General features: G+C 42.5%; 1 protein-coding gene across 7 annotated transcripts in view; it reads right to left on the reverse strand.

Moving 5' to 3' along the window:
• Positions 1-22,702, reverse strand: part of SEMA6D (semaphorin 6D) — a 598,448-nt gene that overhangs the window by 28,752 nt on the left and 546,994 nt on the right. For all 7 annotated transcript variants that reach the window (XM_033920097.1, XM_033920102.1, XM_033920100.1 and 4 more), the window contains 6 exons: positions 10,339-10,497; positions 9,856-9,967; positions 9,114-9,174; positions 8,962-9,024; positions 8,730-8,831; positions 5,585-5,675 (listed from right to left, as the gene is read on the reverse strand). In XM_033920097.1, coding sequence (XP_033775988.1) covers positions 5,585-5,675; positions 8,730-8,831; positions 8,962-9,024; positions 9,114-9,174; positions 9,856-9,967; positions 10,339-10,447 — 538 coding nt within the window. In that variant the 5' untranslated portion in view covers positions 10,448-10,497. The remainder of the gene's footprint in view (positions 1-5,584; positions 5,676-8,729; positions 8,832-8,961; positions 9,025-9,113; positions 9,175-9,855; positions 9,968-10,338; positions 10,498-22,702) is intronic.

Raw genomic sequence — 22,702 nt, forward strand, 5'->3', positions numbered from 1 at the left:
CACGCTGCCGCGCCGCTCTAAATTATAGTTTTTAGGGGCTCCGATGGGGGGTTTTGTTGGGGAACCCCCCCAGTTTACTTAATAGACATCGCGCCGGCGTTATGGGGGGATTGGGGGGTTGTAACCCTCCACATTTTACTGTAAACTGAACTTTTTCCCTAAAAACAGGGAAAAAGTGAAGTTTTCAGTAAAATGTGGGGGGTTACAACCCCCCACAACGCGGCGCGATGTCTATTAAGTAAAGTGGGGGGGGTTCCCCCCCACACCCCCCCCCCCCGTCGGAGCACTAAAAACAGTAATTTAGAGCGGCGCACGCTGCGCTCAATTGTCTGGGCGCGCCTTTGTCCCGGCGCGCTTTTGACCTGACACCGAATTTGTATACTGCCTTTTTGTAATTTTACAACCACACTCATAGTAGTTTACATCTGTCCTGGTGGGCCCACAATTTGTCTAAGGTATCTGGGGTAGTAGAGGATTAGGTGACTTGCCCAGGGTCACAGACAGCAGTGTGAGGTTTGAACCTGCAACCACAGGGTGTATGGGCTCAACCAATCAACTTCCTAAATTCTGAGCGTTATTTTGCCACTGTAGCTGAAAAAGAGGGCTATCTTCGTTCATTAAAGTGCCAATTTGCAGAATCGAAATTCTGTTTTGACATTGTTTCAGGTCATCGCTTGAACCATATCCACCTCATTCTCTTCTTGGATGGGCTGAGAACTTTTCAGCAACCCCTCGTATGCTTCTGAATATAATCGTCACAAAAAACTGTAGTTTGCCAGGTCACTCGGAGAAATTGAAAGGGGACAGGTTTAGAACAAATGCTAGGAAGTTCTTTTTTACCCAGAGGGTGGGGGACACATGGAACGCGCTTCCGGAGGATGCGATAGGCCAGAGCACTTTACAGGGGTTCAAGGAAGGTTTGGATAGGTTCCTGGAGGATAAGGGGATTGAGGGGTACAGATAAAACTAGAGGTAGGTTATAGAAGTGGTCAGTAACCGCTTCACAGGTCACAGACCTGATGGGTCGCCGCGAGAGCGGACCGCTGGGCGAGATGGACCTCTGGTCTGACCCAGTGGAGGCAACTTCTTATGTTCTTATGTAATTAAAACAAGTCCTACAATGGTAGTTGACCAACCACATTTAATTTATTTTATTTTTTTATTTGGCTATTTTATACTGTTGTCCATAAATCTTAAAATGGTTCAGAGTAAATAATAAAATCAATCAACAAACCAAGCACAGTACCGGGTAAAGCTTTGGATTCTCGCCCAGAAATAGCTAAGAAGAAAAAAAAAAAAAATAATAATAATTTAAATTGAATCAGGTTGGGCAGACTGGATGGACCATTCGGGTCTTTATCTGCCGTCATCTACTATGTTACTATGTTACTATACAAAAGGATCAACTCCATAGCAACCTGGTTTGAGAATCAAAGATCTATTCCTGGTTTATAATTCTGAACTTAGATCTCTGTTCAATAGGTAACCAATGAAGGCCATGTAACACTGGACCTATATGATCACTTAATTTAATTTATACCTACGAACGTTACTAAGATTCAAACCCTGTTGTCTCTGGTTCTCAATCTTCTGCTCTAACCATTAGGCACTCCTCCACTTGGTACAGTTGTATTTATAGTCTGATTATGGAATAAATGGAATACAGTCATCAAAAATTTTTGACCACAAACTGAGAGCACAAGAAACAAAGTAGAGAATGACACGGGGACAATTTCTTCCCCGTCCCTGCAGGAACGCAATTTCTCCGTCCCATCCCCGCAAGTTTTGCCACTGTCCCTATCCCTGCCCCTTTCCTGTAAGCTCTGCTTTAACCGCACAAGCCTCGAACACTTATGATTTTAAAATGTTTGAAGCTTGTGCAGATGAGGACGGAGCTTAGGCATTGGTGGAATGAGGCATTATGACATCACAATCTGAGCTCTAGAATGTTGCTACTTACGATTTTAAAGTGTTTGAGACTTGTGCAGATGTGGACAGAGCTTAGGCATTGGTGGAATGAGGCATTATGACATCACAATCTGAGCTCTAGAATGTTGCTACTTGTGATTTTAAAGTGTTTGAGGCTTGGGCAGATGAGGACAGAGCTTAGGCATTGGTGGAATGAGGCATTATGACATCACAATCTGAGCTCTAGAATGTTGCTACTTGTGATTTTAAAGTGTTTGAGGCTTGGGCAGATGAGGACGGAGCTTAGGCATTGGTGGAATGAGGCATTATGACATCACAATCTGAGCTCTAGAATGTTGCTACTTATGATTTTAAAGTGTTTGAGGCTTGTGCAGTGATGTCACAATGGTTTGACTGTCCTTGACTTGGCTCACTTTTACTACATTTTGATTTCTAGAGTGCTATAGTGGTTAAAGCCTCAGCACGATGAGGTTGTGGGTTCAAACCCACACTGCTCCTTGACCTTGGGGCAAGTCACCTAATCTCCTAGGTACATTAGATAGATTGTGAGCCCATTGGGACAGACAGAGAAAAATGCTCAAGAACCTGAATTCATGTAAACTGTTCTGAGCTCCCTATAGAAAACGGTATAGAAAATTGAATAAAATATTAAAACCCTATTTTTGGAGCAAGCATTCTGCTACAGGTGTTAAACAGTGGTCCAGACAAAGTTAACGCACTGAGGGAAGAGTTACAGGCTGCTTTCATTTAACTACTGCATGTAGTCTGATGAGGATTGCATTTGTACTGTTTTAATGTGATTATAAATGTCTTTTTGTGAACAGCCCAGTTAATAGGCAAGCAATAAATATTTGAAATAAATACATAACTAAATTGTCCTTAGTACATTTTAAAAACACTCTCAGATTACATTTTTATGTGAGCTACAGTTTGTTAATCTCCTGGGAGCATACTCCAATAAGTGAAATAACATACAGTATAAATTATTTTTCATTGCTATTATACAATGGGAATATTAGGGACCATAACTGTGACTTTTTTGCATATTAATGTCTGGCTAGCAAAAGAATTCATGTTTGTTTGTTTTTTGCTTGTAGAACCTAGAACAAAAGGGAAATAAAGTGTCTGTGCATAAAACAAAAATACCAAATTAGCCCCCCCCCCCCTTTTAAAACCATGAAAGCGGATTTTAGCGCAGGCTGGCATGCTGAATTCTCCGCGCTGCTCCAGATGCTCATAGAACTCTATGAGCATTGGGAGCAAAGCAGAGCATTTAGCGTGCTGCCCTGTGCTAAAAACCGCTTTCGTGATTTTGTAAAAGGGGGAGTGGATGCCGTCTATAATTCATGATTTATTTTTGGGCTTCTTCTATCACACCGCAACAGCTGTTTTTAGCGCAGAGAGCCGCGCTGAATGGCCCACGCTGCTCCCGATGCTCACTGACTTCCTATGAGCGTCGGGAGTAGCTTGGGCCATTCAGCGCGGCTCCCTGCACTAAAAACTGCTATCGCAGATTTTTTTTTCTTTTTTTTCAAATCATCATTTATATTCCGGGTTTTATAGTTTGATAGAAGAGGCCTTTGTGTTCCTGCCCTCAACAAAACATCTTGTACACTTATCACTTGAGGTCTTTTTACATCACTTTACATACACTTTGAGGGGCATAATCGAAAGGGACATCTAAATCCGTTTACGTCCATCTTACAAGTCGTCCAAAGTTAAAAAGAGCCTAAGACATATTTTCGAAAGAGATGTCCAACTTTTTTTACTTTCGAAAATCGTCTAATTATACGTTCTGCCGATCTGATCGTCCAAGCCGCTAAATCGTCCATCTTTATACCACATTTCCGTTCAACTTTCCGTCCAAGTCCAAAACGCCTAGAACAAGCCCTGTTGGACGTGGGACGGGTCTGCAAAGTGACATGCCACCTAAATAGTGGGGTAAGATAAGTGCATTAGAGGTTGAATGCATCTATAAAAAGAAATGTTTTTAGTTTTCCTTTGACACAATCTAGCATGGGTTTATCCTGTTGTTCCGAAGGCGATCGACAAGGTTCCACATGAATGACTACTTCGGAAAACCTCGAGCCATGCAATCAAGGGTAAAATACTGACGTGGATTAAAAACTGTCTGAAGCATAGGAAACAGAGAGTGGGGGGTAAATTGACAATACTCAAACTGGAAGAGCGTCACCAGTGGGGTGCCACAGGACTCGGTGCTTGTACCCATGCTCTTCAACATCTTTATAAACGATCTGGACATTGGTACAACGAGTGAGGTGATTAAATTTGCGGACGATATGAAGTCATTCAGAGCAATGAAGACACAGGGGGATTGCGAAGATCTGCAACGTGACATAATCAAGCTCAAGAAATGGGCATTGACATGGCAAATGAGATTCAACGTGGATAAGTGTAAAGTGATGCATGTCGGTAACAAAAATCTCATGCACGAATACAGGATGTCCGGGACGGTACTTGGACAGACCCCCCCAGGAAAGAGACTTGGGAGTTCTGATCAACAAGTTGATGAAGCCATCCGCGTAATGTGCGGCAGCGGTGAAAAGGGCAAACAGAATGCTAGGAAGATTACGAAGGGGATCATGAAGGTTATCATGCCGCTGAACCGGTCCATGGTGCGCTCTCACCTGGAGTACTGCATCCAGCACTGGTCGTCATACATGAAGAAGGACTTGGTACTACTCGAAAGGATCCAGAGAAGAGTGACTAAAATGGTTAAGGGGCTGGAGAAGTTGCCGTACAGTGAGAGATTGGAGAAACTGGGCCTCCTTTCCCTTGAAAAGAGGAGACTGATAGGGGACATGATCGAAACATTTAAAATACTGAAGGGAATAGACATAGCAGATAAAGACAGATTGTTCACCCTCTCCAAGGTAGGGAGAATGAGAGGGCATTCTCTAAAGTTGAAAGGGGATAGATTCCGTACAAACGTAAGGAAGTTCTTCTTCACCCAGAGAGTGGTAGAAAATTGGAATGCTTTTCCGGAGTCTGTTATAGGGGAAAACACCCCATAGGGATTCAAGACAAAGTTGGACAAGTTCCTGCTCAACTGGAACGTACGCAGGTGAGGCTAGACTCATTTAAAGCACTGGTCTTTGACCTGGGAGCCGCTGCGTGAGCGGACTGCTGGGAACGATGGACCACTGGTCTGACCCAGCAGCGACAATTCTTATGTTCTTAATGAGTTCCAAAGAGATAGGGCTGTGACAGAGAAGGAGATGGAACCATTAAATCTAAATCTCATTAATTTCAGACATTGAAAAAGTTATATATTGACAATTTAAAGTTATTTAGATGAAGATTTGAAAACATATTAACACGTTACATATTTAAGAAAATGAAACAAACATGGGATCAATGACGATTGCTACCAAGGCGGGTTATGCTACCCTGTTGGCATTCTGAAGATCCTAGTTAGGTGTGACGTTGCTCCGGTGTGAATTCTTTTGGGAACAACACGGATATTTTTTTTAAGAGGGCATCTAAGTCTCAACACTTGGTCAGGATTATTAAAAACTATTTGTATAAATGCTGTACCTTGGCACACATACAATTCCTCCTGTGTTTTCTTTAACAACCTTCTAGCAGTTTGAATGTTATTAGTCAAGTGAGTCATCATTGCAAAAGTTCATACCTGCAAAGAGTGCAACATTGGTCTGTCTGGCATCAAATGGGCATCTTGCCAGACCACTTATTTCTTCCCCATCAGACTCTAAGGTATTCAGCTGGAGAACAAAAATAGAGCTAGATTTAACTCTTATTAGAAATGCAAACTGCAATTCAACATGCTTTTCTCTGCTATGCCTTTAGAATTTCATTGGAAACACAACCAGCATTGCAATCCACAGCTTGTAGTTTAAATCTCGGGTAAGGTGGAGTCAACACAGATATGACAGCTAATGGAAATCAGCTTTTTAAATGAATCGTTAAAAGATATTTTTACAAAGCAAATTAGGGAGCGCCTTTTGTGGCCTGCGTGACATACTTATAAGTCCTGATAAGCCATGAGGGCATAGACTGAAAGTCTCAGGTTACTGAACAGGTTAATACTTAAAAGGCCAATTACAGGATGGAAAACCCTTTGTTCTGTCATCGGAATTGTTGTTAATATTTTGCTCGCCAGCATTTTTGCCTGCCTATTAGAAAGGTAAAATGGCTTAAAAACAGCCCTGTCAAACTGACTTTATGAACATTTTGGAGAAGCAATATGGAAATAGGCCTAGTTTGTAATAATTATAATAGGTCCACTAGAGGGTACTTTGGCTCTTAAGATTTTACACAAATCCAGTATGAGTTACTTTTATCATACTGAACTTTCAGGGCTTGAGTTACTTTTTATCATGCTGAAATAACTTGTGATTCATAACTGATCAATAAACATTTCAATATTGAGACAGGCAAGTTCTGCAGGACTCCAGGGAACTTGCCTTTCCCTAGCGATTGAAACATACAATATTGAAGCACCACTCCTCTACCAGTAGCAAAGCAGTTGGAGAACACTGATTCAGCTTAGTTATTGTGCTTATGCCTTTTTATTAAATTATTGTACCCCATATGTCTGATTCTGTATAGGACGCCTGTCTCGGTGGCCGCCTAAGAAGCAGCTGAGAATTGCCGTACCAGCGTCCTATGCAGAATCGCATCTATCTTAAAGAACAGATGCCTTACCCCCCTGATTCTCTAACTGGTGTCCATGTCAACCGATGCTGGTTAGAGAATCGCGCCTGCCGGCCATGTCTATTTTTAAGATTGAAATGTAGGCCAGCATTTTTCAGGCCTACTCGCAGCTCTAGGGAGACGCGCAGGGACGCTTAAACTCGCCCAAGGCCATTTCCAGGCAAAAACACGTTAATGCCCTACCTTGGGTGAGCTTAAGTGTCCCTCTGTATCTCCCTAGACCTGCGACAAATGCTTACAGTGTAGGGTTCCTTCCTGGCGCAAGTTTTTTTTTCTAAAAACGTGCATCCCGAATGGCTGCCAGATGGCGGTAGGACACCTTCCACCACCCACAATCTGGACACCCGTTTGTAGAATCAGCCCCTATATGGTGTGACAGGGAAGCTCCTGTCACGGTGAAAACTACTACTGAAACTCCCCAGAATGCAGCACAAGGCTGGATAAAACCAGACATGGAGTCAGGACAGCTGGCTCAGGCAAAAGTAGGCAAGCCCAGGCAGGTTCCAGCACAGCTGAAGAGCCAATTAAGAAAGGCTCTGCAGACCACTGATTTCCCCTATCACTCCTTTCCTGAAGTCAGGGAGAAACCTGAGGCTAATTTAGAAGGGGGTGGAGTCAGACCCCGGGGTTGGCCTTATAGGAAAGATCAATTTACTGGAGAAAGGGGAAGGGAGGAAACTAGAGAAGGAACGCGAGTGAAGAGAGAGGAGAACCAGAAGGAGTGGTTGAGAAGCCAAACTACTCACGTGGGTTCCAGGTCACAGAGGGTGCCTCAAGCCCAGCAGGAACGGAGGGCAAGAAGCCCACGCCTAGGGAAAGGTGTTACTGCCCTGGAGAGGTATTGTGACTGGCAACTCAAGCCCCAAAGAGCAGGGCTGGGAAAGCCTCCCCAGAGAAAAGCTGCAGATAGTTTTGCAGACGTACAGAGAGGGGGAGGGGAAGCACAAACAGAAAGAAGTGAAGAAACTTCAAGCCAGAGTTCCCGGGAGTGTGAATGGGAAATGGACAGCATACTAAGTAATGAGATAAGTGAAGAGGGCATGGACCTTGGAGAATATGATGTTTGCATGTCCTAAGTTAAACTCCTGAAGAACGGTCTCCTATTGTTTGTATACCCGACAGCATGAGCAGTGCGGGCAGAGTTAACAAGGTGCTAATCAAGTGTTAAGCAAATGCAGAGAGCTGAGAAGGAAAGGCTGGACGCAAGCCGTGCTCAGCTAGCTAGGCTCATAAAAGGTGAAGTCCAGAGTGAGAGCAATCAAGCCCGGCTGGGGCTACGAGCCAAGGAAAGCATTAACTGACTTATACGTTTGCTGGGATTTTACTGGTGATAAGGAAGTACCATCTTGCTCCTTAATAGAACCTGGACTGTAAGAGTATAATGGGGGAGAGGCCCTCTAAGCACTGTAACCAACTGAGGTGAATGTTTTATGTTTTTCCTTCTGCTGTTTTATTTTCTTTGAACTTTGGGTTAGTAATAAACCTGATACTTTATTCTAAAGAATCCGGTATCCGGGTCTTCCTTCCACTGCCCTATAAAAGGCGTATCAAAAATCTTACTTGTGGTCCGGGCCGCAGTTTCCTACTTACTCAGGGACGGGCCCGGTCACAATGGGTATGGGTGTGTGTTAGGTGCCATTGACTCAAGTTCAAGTTCTAGTGACTTGATGAATTAAAGACCCAAATGAAGTCGGTCAAGTGCAAGTCTAACAAGATCCTCCAGCGTCATCCATATGTAGTTGTCAACATGTCCAGTCACTTAGTTGCAAGTCTCCCTCTTCGCCTAGTTCCTTCGATCTTCCCAAACCTGATATCCTTCTCTAATGATCTCTCTCTTTTAACAGTGTGACCAAAATAAGGTAGTCATAACTTCATCGTGTGGGCCTCGAGTTCACCCCCATATACTGAGTAGCAAAACAGTATAGCTATCTGAAACTCAAGCAGTTATTATGCAGAATTCTGGGGTTTTGGATATATCTCAAATTTTTGATGGAGGTACAATTAGTTGAGACAATCACAAGTTTATGAGTAAACAGAATATTTCACTGTCATATTAGGTTGAAAACGTTGCCCTTCAATATACCAACATGAAATGCACTTACCCTGTAGTATCTGCATGTGGGATTAAAGGCGTTTGTACCACAGACAAAAACCATCTCATCATTTCTTGGAACAAAGACTTTAATAAAATTGTGGCATTCCTCCTTCAACCGAAAAGAAATAAAAAAAAGAAATGTGGCATTAACCGCAGGCTTCACTCATGGGACATGGGATGGATTTATCTTTCCTTTGTTAAGTTTAGCCTTTTCCCTGCTGTAAATTCAGAGTACTTACTTTGTGCTTTCCTTTCATAGCACAGTTTTTTCTGTCTGCTGGCCCTGACCGCCATGTCAGTTTCTGTTTAAATCAAACCAAAACAGCGTTTATTTCTCATGCTAGAAAAACTCTGACTGTGAAATTAAATCAACATGGGTGTTTCTGCTTGCCTTGCTTGGAGTAACTTCTGCTTTCGGAACATCGTTTAAGTTTACGCTGTAGACCTGATCCCTGTTGGAAACAAGAAAATCTGTACATCACTTGGACACGCACACAGACAAAAAATGAGGTTCACGTTTCTTTCATATAGACTTGTAACAGCTCTATTTTTTAAGAGACTTGCCAGACAAAGGAGATGTCATGAAGACGTTATAGATTTTTTTTTTTTTTTCGTCTAGCCAAAGGAGGTCAACAGAGGGTAGCTTTTTCAATCAGGGTGATATTTTCGGATAGTGCATTTGCTTTCTCAGCAGCTGGATTCCTCGCTTTTTCCATTAGAATGTTTTCAAAGCCTGGTATAGCACTTGTTATTATAACTTTGTGATATATGCCGACACATCAATCAGTATGCAAATACATCAGGTGTTTTTCTATATCCCCTCAATATGTCACTCTGAGGCAAAAGTGACCTGGATCAGATCTTATTTAGATTATGATATGAGCTGCTGCTCCCCCCCCCCCATTCCCATCATCGGCTCCTCGAAAACCCCATCGCGTCTGCTAACAAAGCAGAAACACAACCCTCTGGCATCTCTCTCACTTTTATCCAGGCTAAGTTCCACGCAGTTCTCCTGAAGATGTGTTTTTAATTCCCGAAATATAGCCATTCTTTTTGGTAATGACTTGCATGCATTAGCTTAACTCAGGAGAGAAAAGACTTGGAATCTAATAATCAGATTAAAGGAAAATTACCTGCCAGCAATATAAAGAATGTCTCGAATTTTCAGCATCAGTTGGAAGTCCAAGCTGTGCTGCGAATCGTTGCCTGAAGGGCGTCCTCTAAATACTGGATATTGTCTTGAATCTGCAAGTAAAAATGGGTTACACCATCACTCAGGATTATGGAGCACAGAAAAATCAATAAAGGGCATTGATTAGCTGTATATACTAGGTGTAGAAGGGTTTAAACTAAATTCCTCTAGTAATGTCTTGCATTTAAATGAATAAAAAATATTCAGTGTCAGCAAATGATTCTTTTTCTACTTCTTGCTGAACTTACGTCAAAGCACTTCAGATAACCAGTTTTCAAATGACTTATGCTGTGTACAAATATACCTAAAAGCCCAAGTCATAAGTAACAGAACATTTTAAACAATCCATATTTATGTGCATCAATAAGACGACACTTAACAAATCCCGTGTTTTTCCATGTAAAACACCATGTGGATTACTTACAGTGATAGTCAACAATATTAATGGGCTCATCGTCCTCAGGAAAACTGACTGCCAGTGACCGAGATCCAGTTAATAGCATCAGACAGACCCAAAGCAGAAGAAGCCTCATGGTTGGCAAAAAATATTAATACTTCCTTCTCGGAAACACAGTGAGTCTACCTAGAAAACAAATGTGCTTGTAATATTTCAGTTATGTGAAAATAAAGCCAAAAACAGTGTCTGAGTGGCTAGCACCAACTAAAATGTTTATATTAATACACAAACTTCTCTTCAGGGTGGTCCGGAAAGCTTATCTATGCCTACATCTCTTTAAAGATGCCTTTTCTAGTTAATCATTTCTACACTAATTAATAATAATTCTTTTACTTCTAATCTTTCTCTGAAACATTTAGCCTTTTCCCTTTCCTTATGTGTTTCCCCTATTTGTTTTTCTATCTTTAAAACATATTGTAACTTTTACCCATGCTTTGCCTCATGTTTTTTTTTTTTTTTTTTTCTGTCAATAGTTTTGTCAATAGTATGTTCAGTTCTATTCAGTGTATTATTCCCCTTTTTATTGTAATTTTAGTAATATGTAAATCGCTTAGAATGTGGATTAAGCGATTAATCAAATTTTTAATAAACTTGAAACTTGAAACTTCTGTTGGCCCTTTCAAAGGTCTCCCTTGACACTGCCTGGGAGTTTGCCACCTGTGTCTCAGCTGCGGGATTTGCTCACCTGCTATAATTCAAGCTACACGAAAGCTACAGTACCAACGGCATTTAGGACCTACAGGGTGGATATCAAGCATGTTTATTAAAAACTTTATATACCGCGTAATAGCCAAAAAAGATCTAAGCGGTTTACAATGTATAATTCAAAACAAATTTTGAAAAGAACTCCATTCAAAAATAGAAAAGAAGAGAAGAGAAAGTACTGATTCAATCTGGAAACTTGGGTAGAGAATGAAACGGGGACAAATTTTTCACCATCCCCCTGCCCCATCCCTGCGAGTTTTGCCACTGTCCCTGATCCATTCCTGTAATCTCTGCCATAACCACACAATCCTCGAACACTTATGATTTTAAAGTGTTTGAGGTTTGTGCAGATGAGGACAGAGCTTGCAGGGACGGTAAAATTAGTTCTGTGGGAATGGGGAAAAATTTGTCCCCATGTCATTCTCTACTTCTGGGTAACATTGACCCCATTATCTCTAAACTCCACTTTTTTCCATAGCCAACAGGGCAATTAAACTGCATAACTATTCTAATAATTCTATAGAATCTCTTCAATAATTTCATGCGACAATCTCTTGAACTCTTAAGCAGAAAACTGCTAGTTGCTGTTTTGTGAACTGCATCACTACCTGCCATAAATTAACTTCACTGGAGATATGATATCTGATTTTATTTTCATATTAATATTTTATTGAAACCAGTCACATATAGAAACCCATCAGTGCTTATGTGTACAGTACATCTTGAAAGTAATAATTACAAGCAAATAAAATTTTTTAACTACCGTATACAGTTTACTCGAATATAAACCGGGATTTTGGGGCCAAATTATTTATATTCAGGCCAGCGCCCCCCTCCCAGACTTATTGCAGGCTGCCGCCAATGCACTCTGACCCCCTCCCTGCCCTGTCTGTCGTACCTGCTCTGCCGATCCCTAGTGGCTTTCCGTGCTCCTATCCAGCTGATAACCCGGTCGGTTGCTGCCAGGGCCGCCACGAGTTCGGGTTTCTTCAGCCACTGAGCATCACCAAGGAGCGCATTTTGGTGCTGCTGCTTGGCGCTGAGTGGCTCCCGCAAATTCTCTGAGTGCTCTTGGTGTTATTATTTTGCATATATTCCTTACAGCTCACACTTAACATCCTTATTATATGATATTGGGAAGCCTCATCTCCTAGCTCTCTCTCCCTGCTCATCTGTCTCCAATGTCAAGCACATCCAGGAATGGTCGGATATCACCATGGACCTTATTTCAGCCCGACTAACTAAACTAAACAATGATTTTGACACTAGGAGATAATCTAAGTGCGAATGTGTACCATGGGCTCGCAAAAGGTGTGTGTAGTCCATCTCTACTGAGCCAGAACTATCCATACATCCACCAAATTTACCAATTTACTTAGGTTCTGAATTCCATGGTCACCCTTCATTCTGCCATACCATGACTGCCCCAAGGAGTTCATTTGTGAATCACAAACTATATTAAAATGACTTCCACTACCATCAGGCGCGGATGATATTTCAACAGGAGAGGATTGAGCATTCTATAAAACCCACTATCGTAAACAAGCAATTAGCTCTTTAACTAGCTTAAATTAAAATTAATTGGGTAATAAGGCCCAAATTCTGTAACCAGCGCCTAAAGTTAGGCAAATATTTCGGAGATGCCCAACTAGATAGGCGCCTATCTAATTTGAATAACAAGCTCAATCAAGCTTTTTAATCAGCACTGATTGAAACATAGGCGCCTATCAAGAAAGCGCGATTCTTTAACAAGGCGCCTCTAAAAATAGGCGCTATGCATGTTAAGCCTGGGCGTGGCTATGTGTTACGTGCCTTCTTAGAGAATCACTGCTCTTAAGGGTGCTTAAACGCTCGCATGGGTGCCTAAGTTTTAGTTGTGCCTAGATCTGGCCTATTTAATGGGCGCCTCCAAAATAGGTGCCACTCAGCGTGATTTATTAAACAGCGCCCAATTTTACTTGACTCGCGCTGAACAGTGCCTAATTAGGCACCTAAGTTTTGGGCGCTTCTTATAGAATTTGCCCTTAAGCGCCTAACTTGATAGGTGCCTACTGCTTTTAGGTAGGTAGCTAGTCCAAGGCACCTACCAGAAAGCAGTAATGGTTAGGGGAGGATCATGGGCATGTTTTGAATGTAGGAATCTAAAGTGGACTTAGCCACTGGTAGGTGCCTAACTTAGGTACTAGTATTTAGGCCAAGAAAACCCTGGCATAAGTAGCGTGCGACTTGTTCTTCAGATGCCTAACCGCACCTATGTACACTTTAGGCACTGCCATAATGGGTACCAAATTTAAGATTGACATGTATTAAGCACCACATTCTTAGGTGCTTATAGATGTTTTATTAAAACTTGTTATACCGCTTGTTCTTACGACAGGCCCAAGCAGTTTACAGATATACAACAAATGAAAAAGAACTCCATCTTAAATAGGCCAGACCTATTCAGCTCAAAACCAAATGCACAGAGCAACAACATTCATTCACTTAAGTAATACATCTTGTACCCATGTCAAATCACAGGATACAAACTAAAAGCCCACAGTCCATTAGAAAACATGGATTAACTCAGATGCAACTGAGTCTTTCCCAAAAGCTTCACGGAATAAGAAGGTCTTTAACATGGTTTTAAAAGCCTTAATTCTTTCTTCCAGCCTCAGGTCACATTACAGACAATTCCATAAATATGGAGCAATGAAATACGAAAAATGCTTTATTTCTTGTAAATTCCCACCTTGCCCTATTTGCTGATGGGAGTATTAATCTGTAAATGGTTTAGGCGCCATTTATAGAATCGGGCACTTACTATCCTGTATTGAACATGTGCCAATTAATGCCCTCTGTTCTAACTGTGGTATACTGAAGTGCGGGAAAAGTGGTTTGTCCCACCTAGGCATAGATTCACTGTTATATGACTGTCCTTAGGAAGAGCAAATCTGTAACCCAGGTGCCCATATTTATATGCATGTTACATGTATTAATGCTTAGAATTTTAGCGCTTACTTGTGCACGCTTTAGTAGGGCACCTGAGCACTATTCTGAAAATATCCGCTTAACTTACTTAGGGCCCGATTCTCTATATATGAACACCAAACAAATCGGCACTAACTAGAATGGTACTTAGCGGGATTCTATTAAAGGTACCTACACCTTATAGAATTGCACATAGCGCCAGTGCATATCATAACTTTTAGGCACACCCATTTAGGCTAAGGAAAACCAGGTCTAACTACCTGCGCTTAAGGTGTGTGTGGATTGGGTGCATTCTAAATCAGTGTGTATGACTTTTAGAAACACCCATGATCTGTCCATACCACCTTCTTAGATTTGTGCACTAGACACGACACACATTACTGCTAATTAGTGCTAATTAGTGGCAATTATGAGGCATTCATTGCCAATTATCAGCACTAATTCATTTTGTGCACACACATTGGTTATGCACACTGATTTGCACAAAGAACTTGTGGCACTAGATACAGAATTTGGGGGGTTAGTGCATATTTGCAAGGGGGGCATACACAAGAGGCAGAGCAGGATGAGGCACCCACTATAGACGTAACTGAAGGGCTTATTTACAAAAAATCCTAAGTCCACTTTTGGCAAAAAAAAAGAAAAAATGAACTACTGTATAGTTTTGTATGGACAAAGGATGTTGTCATCTATCAGTTTAATTATTTATTGATATCAAAAGTATGTTTGTCCTTCGCCTGCAGCCAAGTTAAAATAAAATTTCCCAAAATCAGCTATTTGTTTACACGAAATATTGATTTTTCTCCGCTGTAACTAAAATGGACTCAGCAAGTTTTGGAAATTAGCCCTTCATAAAGAATATTGTAAGTTATATGTATCTCTGCCAGATTTAGGTATCCACAATTACACCGGATCTATGGCTGGCAGAAGTGAGGGGACCTAATGTTAAGTGCTACTCTATTACAGTATATATTCTACAAGGTAATCTGGGCTACCAGGTTCTATTACAGAATAGGCTCTGACTACCTGCCCTTATGGTATTTAAATGGAGATGCCCAGATATAGGATTACTCCCATACGATCATATAGGCAGAAAAATACCTTTACAAAATTATCCTTTAATTGAATAAGCAGTCTGCACCTTGGGCTATCCTTTCCCTCTACAGCTGAAACTGGCCAGTTGAGTAAATTTTCAAATGCATGAATATTAAAAGGGAAGCAATCATACCAAGCTGAACTTCTACATTTGTCCTATCATTATTCTGTATTTTGCTCTAACAAAATATTATAGAGGTCTCCCTCCATATTCACGGGTTCAACGTTTGTGAGAGTACCATCAATAATAAGAACATAAGAACATAAGCAGTGCCTCCGCTGGGTCAGACCATAGGTCCATCCTGCCCGGCAGTCCGCTCCCGCGGTGGCCCAAACAGGTCACGACCTGTCTGAATCACCAGAAGGGGCTCCCTTGCCACCTTGGTTTCTCATCGAAGTCCTAACCCTCCGGTCTTGCACATGCACGACCTGGTTGGGTTTCTATACTTATTACCTGGTTAGCTTTCTATACTTGTGTTACATCCCAGCTCCTCCCTCAGTATCCCACGATCCCTTTATCCCTCAGGAATCCGTCCAATCCCTGTTTGAATCCCTGTACCATACTCTGCCTGATCACTTCCTCCGGTAGCGCAATTCCAAGTGCCCACGACCCTTTGGGTGAAAAAAATCTTCCTTGCATTCGTTTTGAACCTATCTCCCTTCAGTTTCTCCGAATGCCCCCTCGTACTTGTTGTCCCCTTCAGTCTGAAGAATCTGTCCCTATCCACCCTCTCTATGCCCCTCATGATTTTGAAGGTCTCTATCATAATTCCCCTGAGCCTCTTTTTTTCCAGAGAGAAGAGCCCCAGCCTATCCAACCTCTCGGCGTATGGGCAGTGTTCCAGCCCTCTTACCAGTTTCGTTGCTCTCCTTTGGACTCTCTCAAGTACTGCCATGTCCTTCTTGAGGTGCGGCGACCAACAATGGATTACATGCTGCCCTCACCTCTGGTGCCGACACGGGAAGGTAAACGATGACTGGAAGTGGTTGATACTGCGTCCAACATTGGTCTCCCTACCTAAAGAAGGATATAAAACTGCTGGAGAGGGTGCAGAGACGAGCAACAAAACTGGTGAAGGGTATGGAGAAACTGGAATACGAGGACAGACTTATAACACTGGGATTGTTCTCCCTTGAGAAAAGGAGACTGCGTGGGGATATGATCGAGACCTTCAAAATACTGAAAGGAATCGACAAAATAGAGCAGAGAAGATTATTTACATTGTCCAATTTGACACGGACTAGAAGACATGAAATGAAGCTAAGGGGGGACAGGTTCAGGACTAATGTCAGGAGGTTCTGCTTCACTCAGAGAGTGGTTGACACCTGGAATGCCCTCCCAGATGAGATTATTGCGGAATCGACCGTCCTAGGCTTCAAGAGCAAACTAGATGCATATCTCCTTAAGAGATGCATGTAAGGATATGGTGGACTATAAATTACGACAGGTGTACACCTGGCAGGGCCTCCGCGTGTGCGGATCGCCGGACTTGATGGACCGAAGGTCTGATCCGGAGATGGCATTTCTTATGTTCTTATGATAGCACCCACATAAAATCAAGGCAGTTCTTAAGCCACAATATACTCCTCCAGCTAGAGCCCATACTATCTCCCCCTCCCACGTTCAGCAGGCATGCATCTCTGGCTGCCCCATGCATTGCTGGCATGTGTGGGACCACTACCCAACTTCCCCTCACTGATGTCTCCAGGGCGACTCCACCACAGAAGGACATGTGATATACCTGCAGTCACACAGCGGGTGGACTCTCCCTCTGGACATGGTAGGAAAAGGCTACCCCATGGAAATAGGTGCAATGAGCATCTCTGTAGAACCAGGCCAGGCCGAACAACATGCGCTGCCTGAGCATCAGGAACCACCTGCATCCAGCGGGGGCCTGGCCTCATGCTAACCTCCTGTTACCCGCCAATAACCACATGCTTAACAAACCAGTAAAAAAAAAAAAAAATTGCCTAAACTTCCTCCCTCCTGCCACCAATGCCCCACTGGGACAACGCCTCCAGCCTATTCAAGCCCAAGGACTTCACCATGCTGCTTTGACCGACAAACTCTAACCCCGGTCCTTTAACGTCTATCAGTACCGTGACTACCCAAGCTACGCCCCCAGATGGTAAAATACAGGTCTCCCTCCATATTGCTTATGATCAACTTCCACTGCCTGAATAAGTTATTCACAAATTTATGGTAATTGAGGGGAGGGGCTGCACCCCTAACCTCCATGAATACGGAGGGAGACATATATTTAGGAATTTAGGAAACACCTAAAAACACACCTGTTCTCAAAATACCTAGGTAACGAATCGGAACAATAGCCCCCATCGCAATCCCTCCCCAATTTAGATCTTGTAAACTGTTAACCTCTAATCTCTAACTATGAATGCTCCTCACAATTTATGGAATTTTTCTAATTCATAGTGAACCGCATGGAACTTCACGGTCCTGCAATCTATAAACTGTTGTTATTATTTTTATTGTTGTTACTATCAGATATTCGCCGCTACACTCTGTAATTCGATGTCTGTGCAATTTATCCTCATTGTAAACCGCCTAGAAGTCGCAAGATTGTTGGCGGTATATAAGAATAAAGTTATTATTATTATTATATATTTTTAAATGGTAGCTTAGAAGGCAGAACAAAAGTACTTGAAAATATACACGTACACACACCACCATCAGTATGGCCTGCACCATTTCTATCTGAAACACATAAGCTATCAGCAAGTGACATAATCCACTGGGTCTTTGACATGTATGTCTACTGCTCAAGCAATCCATTAGAAAGATTATCCAGTTCTAGTTCCACATGAGCTCAGTAGCACAATTTACAAGTTTATGAATGTAATCACTTATTTTTATTTTTCATAATCAAGCTTCTCCTACTCCTAATCCCCATGGCTCAACATCTTTCAAATCCTGGACTCAAACATGAATTAAAACTTCAACGTGAAATGATGAGTTGTGTTTAGACACTGATTTCAGCTGTATGGAACTAAGGCCAGTGCCGGACAGATTTCTATAGTCTGTATCCTATATATGGCAAGACAGATTAGAATGGGTTGGAGAGGGCTTCGATGGCAACTCCAGTAGTTGAAGCATAAGGACAGTGCTAGGCGGATTTCTACCTCAAGGAGAGATTGAAACGCTGGCACCCCTCCTCCTCTCCACACCCTGTCTCTTCCTACTCCTCCTCTCGCCTTCCCTTCCCCCGTACCTCTAGTTGTTCACCACCGTGAGCAACAACGCCAATGTGCTCCTCGCGACTGCATCTTCTCTCCTGCTGACATCACTTCCGGGTGCCTCTGTAAGCAGTCAGCAGGCACCCTCCTCCTTGCTGGCACACCCGGAATCTCACCGCGGCACACAGTTTTGAGATATACCGCATCAAGCATTGCCTCACACACAAAGCCCCCTGGCACAGGAATATTCCTACTGTAAAGTGAATGAAAATCTCCTTGGCCTTAAATTAACTATCAAGTGGCTAAGACAATACATGTATGTTTCGCACAGATACTTTTACTGTATTGAGTGAAACCAATGCTTTTATCATTTGACTTCTGTGCTGTTATGCAGGTGATGGTCCTGTCGCGGCTTGACTACTGCAATGTCCTGTACCTGGGAATAACTAAATCCAGGTGCAGGACATTGCAGGTGGTACAAAATGCCGTGGCAATATTGATAACGGGGACGTTGAGATATGAGCATATTGCACCTCATCTCCGACAGCTGCACTTGTTGCCAGTTGCTTTCAGAATTCAATATAAAGCAGTTAGAATTTGTCATCAATTTTTATACGGTACGATCCCTGGATTCTTCAAGAATAAAATGTCTAGTTACCAACCAGCAAGAGTATTGCGTTCTGAAAATTCTGCGCTGCTGAAGACAAATGTCAACCCAAAATATATGGAAACCTATGTGATGACCTTTTCATATGCAGGAGTAAAATTGTGGAATTCCCTTTTAGGGCAAATTTGGAAGTGCAGTGAAAGGGGGAATTCAGAAAGCTACTTAAAACACAATTATTTGTAAAAGCCTTCCTTTAAGAAAGGGCTGGACAAGTTCCTGGAGGAAAAGTCCATAGTCTGTTATTGAGAAAGACACGAGGGAAGCCACTGCTTGCCCTGTATCGGTAACATGGAATATTGCTACTCCATGGGTTTTGGCCAGTACTAGTGACCTCGATTGGCCACCGTGAGAATGGGCCACTGGGCTTGATGGACCATTGGTCTGACCCCAGTAAGGCTATTCTTATGTTCTTATGATTTTCTTTTGTTTGCTGATTTCCTGAAAGAACTGAATCCTTCTGCCCTTATTTGTTTTAATTTGTATTTGAAAGTTGTCTTAACTTGAAACCGTTTTGGTTTTAAAACGGTATAGAAATTTTTAAAATAAATAAATGAAAAAAAACCCCATGAATTAAATCCACAATCCCTTCCCCCTTCTGTTCTCCACCTATGCCAAACTGTTGAGGCAGAAAGACAGAGACCAGCTCAGAGAAGAAATACAGAAGCGGAAACTTCCGGAAACAACCTGAACCACTTAATCAATTTTTTTTCATGGAAACAATTTATTCAGTTGTTTAATAGTGGCGTACCGCCCTGCCCCAAGCCCTCGTGAGAGCAGTTGACAGACCAGATTGTCACTGCTTAAGAAATATGTTGTAATCAACTTCAGGGTCTCTAAGAGAAACATGTTTATTGTCCTGCAGTCAGCTCCATGTCTTGGGAGCGATACGAGGCACATGGCCAAGAATTAGGTTTAATTACCTATGAGTAAAGCAGACCTGGAATGCTACACCATCAGGGCGTAATGAATTTATGGTAAAAGTAATTTTGTTTTAACTCTTCTAACTTTTGGTCCAGAGGGAGACTTTTATAATGCCGGTTCCGCATATGTGTGCATGCACAGAGTTTATCCAATTTAATTAGAGGGGGCTAGAGAAAGCTAGCACTCGTATACATAAGCATGCCAATATATAACTGGAGAATTTGTGTTTCCTAAATAGTAGATACAAGGGCTATATTCTATTCGGTGACGACTACAATAGTGATTCTACAAGGTGTGCGTACTTTTAATAGAATCACACTTAGCACCCAGGGCAGAATTAATTCTTCAAGAGCCCCTAGGCACACAAGAACACTGGGCCCCCTGGCACTGCCTACTCATGCCCCGCCCACACACCTCACCAATTTATTTACCTGTATTCTAATTTGTTTTTATGCTTTTTATTAAATGATTATATATATATATATATATATATACATATATATATACATATATCCCCTTTTTTATTGTACATCATCTAGAAATCGCGATAGGCAATCAAAATTTTAATAAACTTGAAACTTTACTTCTTTATTTCCATTTGTATTTTTTTTTCTTTTATTTTAAAAGCCAAAACAAACAATAAAGATGACCATAGCAGTGCCAGTGTACAGTTTTTCTTCTATGCAACCCCCAAATCTCTGACCAAATCCTTTATACGGGGTCACGGTCACCACTCACCTATGTGGAACGTTCTTCCCAAAGAAATAATTGAAATCAACAGCTATTTTGGTTATCCGTGGAATTATTTAATGCAGTGTGATGTTTTTGATTTCGCTGTATATGACTATCTGCTGAATTTTTGTATTCATTTATTTTTTAAGTCGAGTAGCTTTAGTAGTATTTTTTGGGACATTGTATAGTTAATTTATTGTAAACTGCTATAATACTTTTTATACTAAGTGGTATATCAAATCAATCAATCAATCAAATGAAGTGGTGGTGACCACCTTCCTCCCAGTTGCTCACTTAACGAAACAAACAAAAAAGTCTTAGGAATTGATGAAATAGTACATTTGACAGTAGCCCTCCCCAATCCTGCTCTGCGGGCTCTCAAGACCCAAAGCCAGTTATTGAACACCTTTTGGAATTGCTAGATGGTTCCCTACGGCAGAGTAACTTTGTTGTTTCTGTGTCGTTAGGTAAGAGTCTCGCCCTCTTATATGAACAAGGTCACTTAGGCACCAGCGAGGGGAGGGCATTGTAAGTCACCGAAGACATCTGGCCAATAGCCCTCACATGGCAACCTGGAAAGTCGCAGAGCTTTCGAGGAGGAGGAGATGACGTACCCGACAAGTCCCCATGAGGCAGCCAATGAGGGCTGGTATTGGCTTCCCCATACCCAGTTTGCAACAGGTTCTGCAGTGGGCATGCATGCAAATTTTTCTAGGGCTTAAAGTGGGACGGTGTGATCGCACCTTATGCAGGTGGCCACTGGTTACTCTAATCTTCCAAGGGGGGGCCCCGCGTTGCCAATTTTATGGGGGGGGGCGCATTGCCGATTTTCCCAGGGGCCCGTCGCTGTTTGAAAACAAATAAATTCGGAGTTGTCTGTTGTTGTTTCTTCAGCAGGCCACCCTGACAAGTTCGGGCCCTAGGCACATGCCTACTGGGCCTACCTGTTAATCCGGCCTTGTTAGCACCTGTGTGAGATGCATAAGGAATAAGTATATTGCTGATGGTGCTAGTAATTTAGAACTTTATCAGACATAAAGTTTGTTATAAAATACATGAGAAATCAAAATCTCTTTTGGGAAATACAGTACTCCCCCGATATTCGCGGGGGTTCCATTCCAGGGACCCCTGCGAATGTCAAAAAACCGTGAATATGGTTTTTAGGCAGGGGAGATAGGAGACGGTGGCAGGAGAGAGCAGCCGGAGCGCCGGCAAGTGAAGGAAATCACTCGCTGTATGCTCCGACCGCCTCTTCCTGTACTAAAGTCGGGCCTCACTAATCAGGAGCTGCTTTGACAAGGAGCTCCTGATTAGGCGGTCGTAGCATACCGAGAGTGATTTCCTTCACTAGCCAGCGCTCCAGCTGACCTCTCTTGCCTCCCCTTTGCAGTCGGAAAATACCCGCAAATGACCGGGACTGCAAACTGCAGACCGCAAATTTGCAGGGGAGCACTGTACACCCCTCAAATCACAAGCCATGAACCTTGGAATATAGCTAGATTCAACACTTACTCTGATCCCTCAAAACCAAGCAACCTTCAAGAACTGCTTCTATTGAATGAGAGCGAAGCCAAGATGGTGGCCAGATCCGCAAGGCGTTCGGGTGATCTAGCTATTCTGGCTAAGATTCAAAAAAATATACCTTGGCTTCTTTTTCATCGTCTTGGAAATTTTCTTTCTTATTCTGATCCTGCATGCAGCGAAAGGGGTCAATCAAGGCCGTTCCATCACCAGCTATGTTGTCTCTGCTGCATTTTTCAAGTTCTGGACCGCCAAGCGGTGCAGACCCAGTCTGCATTTCAGGGTGAGACCCTGCTGAGGAGCTGAACGAAGTTCACCTCTCTGGGGCATGATGTTTCTTTATCCCCTCATGACAACTAACCTTCTACTGTGTTTGGTGGAAACAAGGGATGCAGCTGAAAACCCTGCAAAATCCAGAGATTAGACCAGGACTTGATGTCGCACCAAAATAGGCTGGCACCGAAAACAGCACTGCAGAAAACAGTCCTGGAGGCCCGCGACAGCCGAGGCTCACCGTGATTGAAT

Source organism: Geotrypetes seraphini, chromosome 14 (genome assembly GCF_902459505.1).
Source record: "Geotrypetes seraphini chromosome 14, aGeoSer1.1, whole genome shotgun sequence".
NCBI lineage: Eukaryota > Metazoa > Chordata > Amphibia > Gymnophiona > Dermophiidae > Geotrypetes > Geotrypetes seraphini.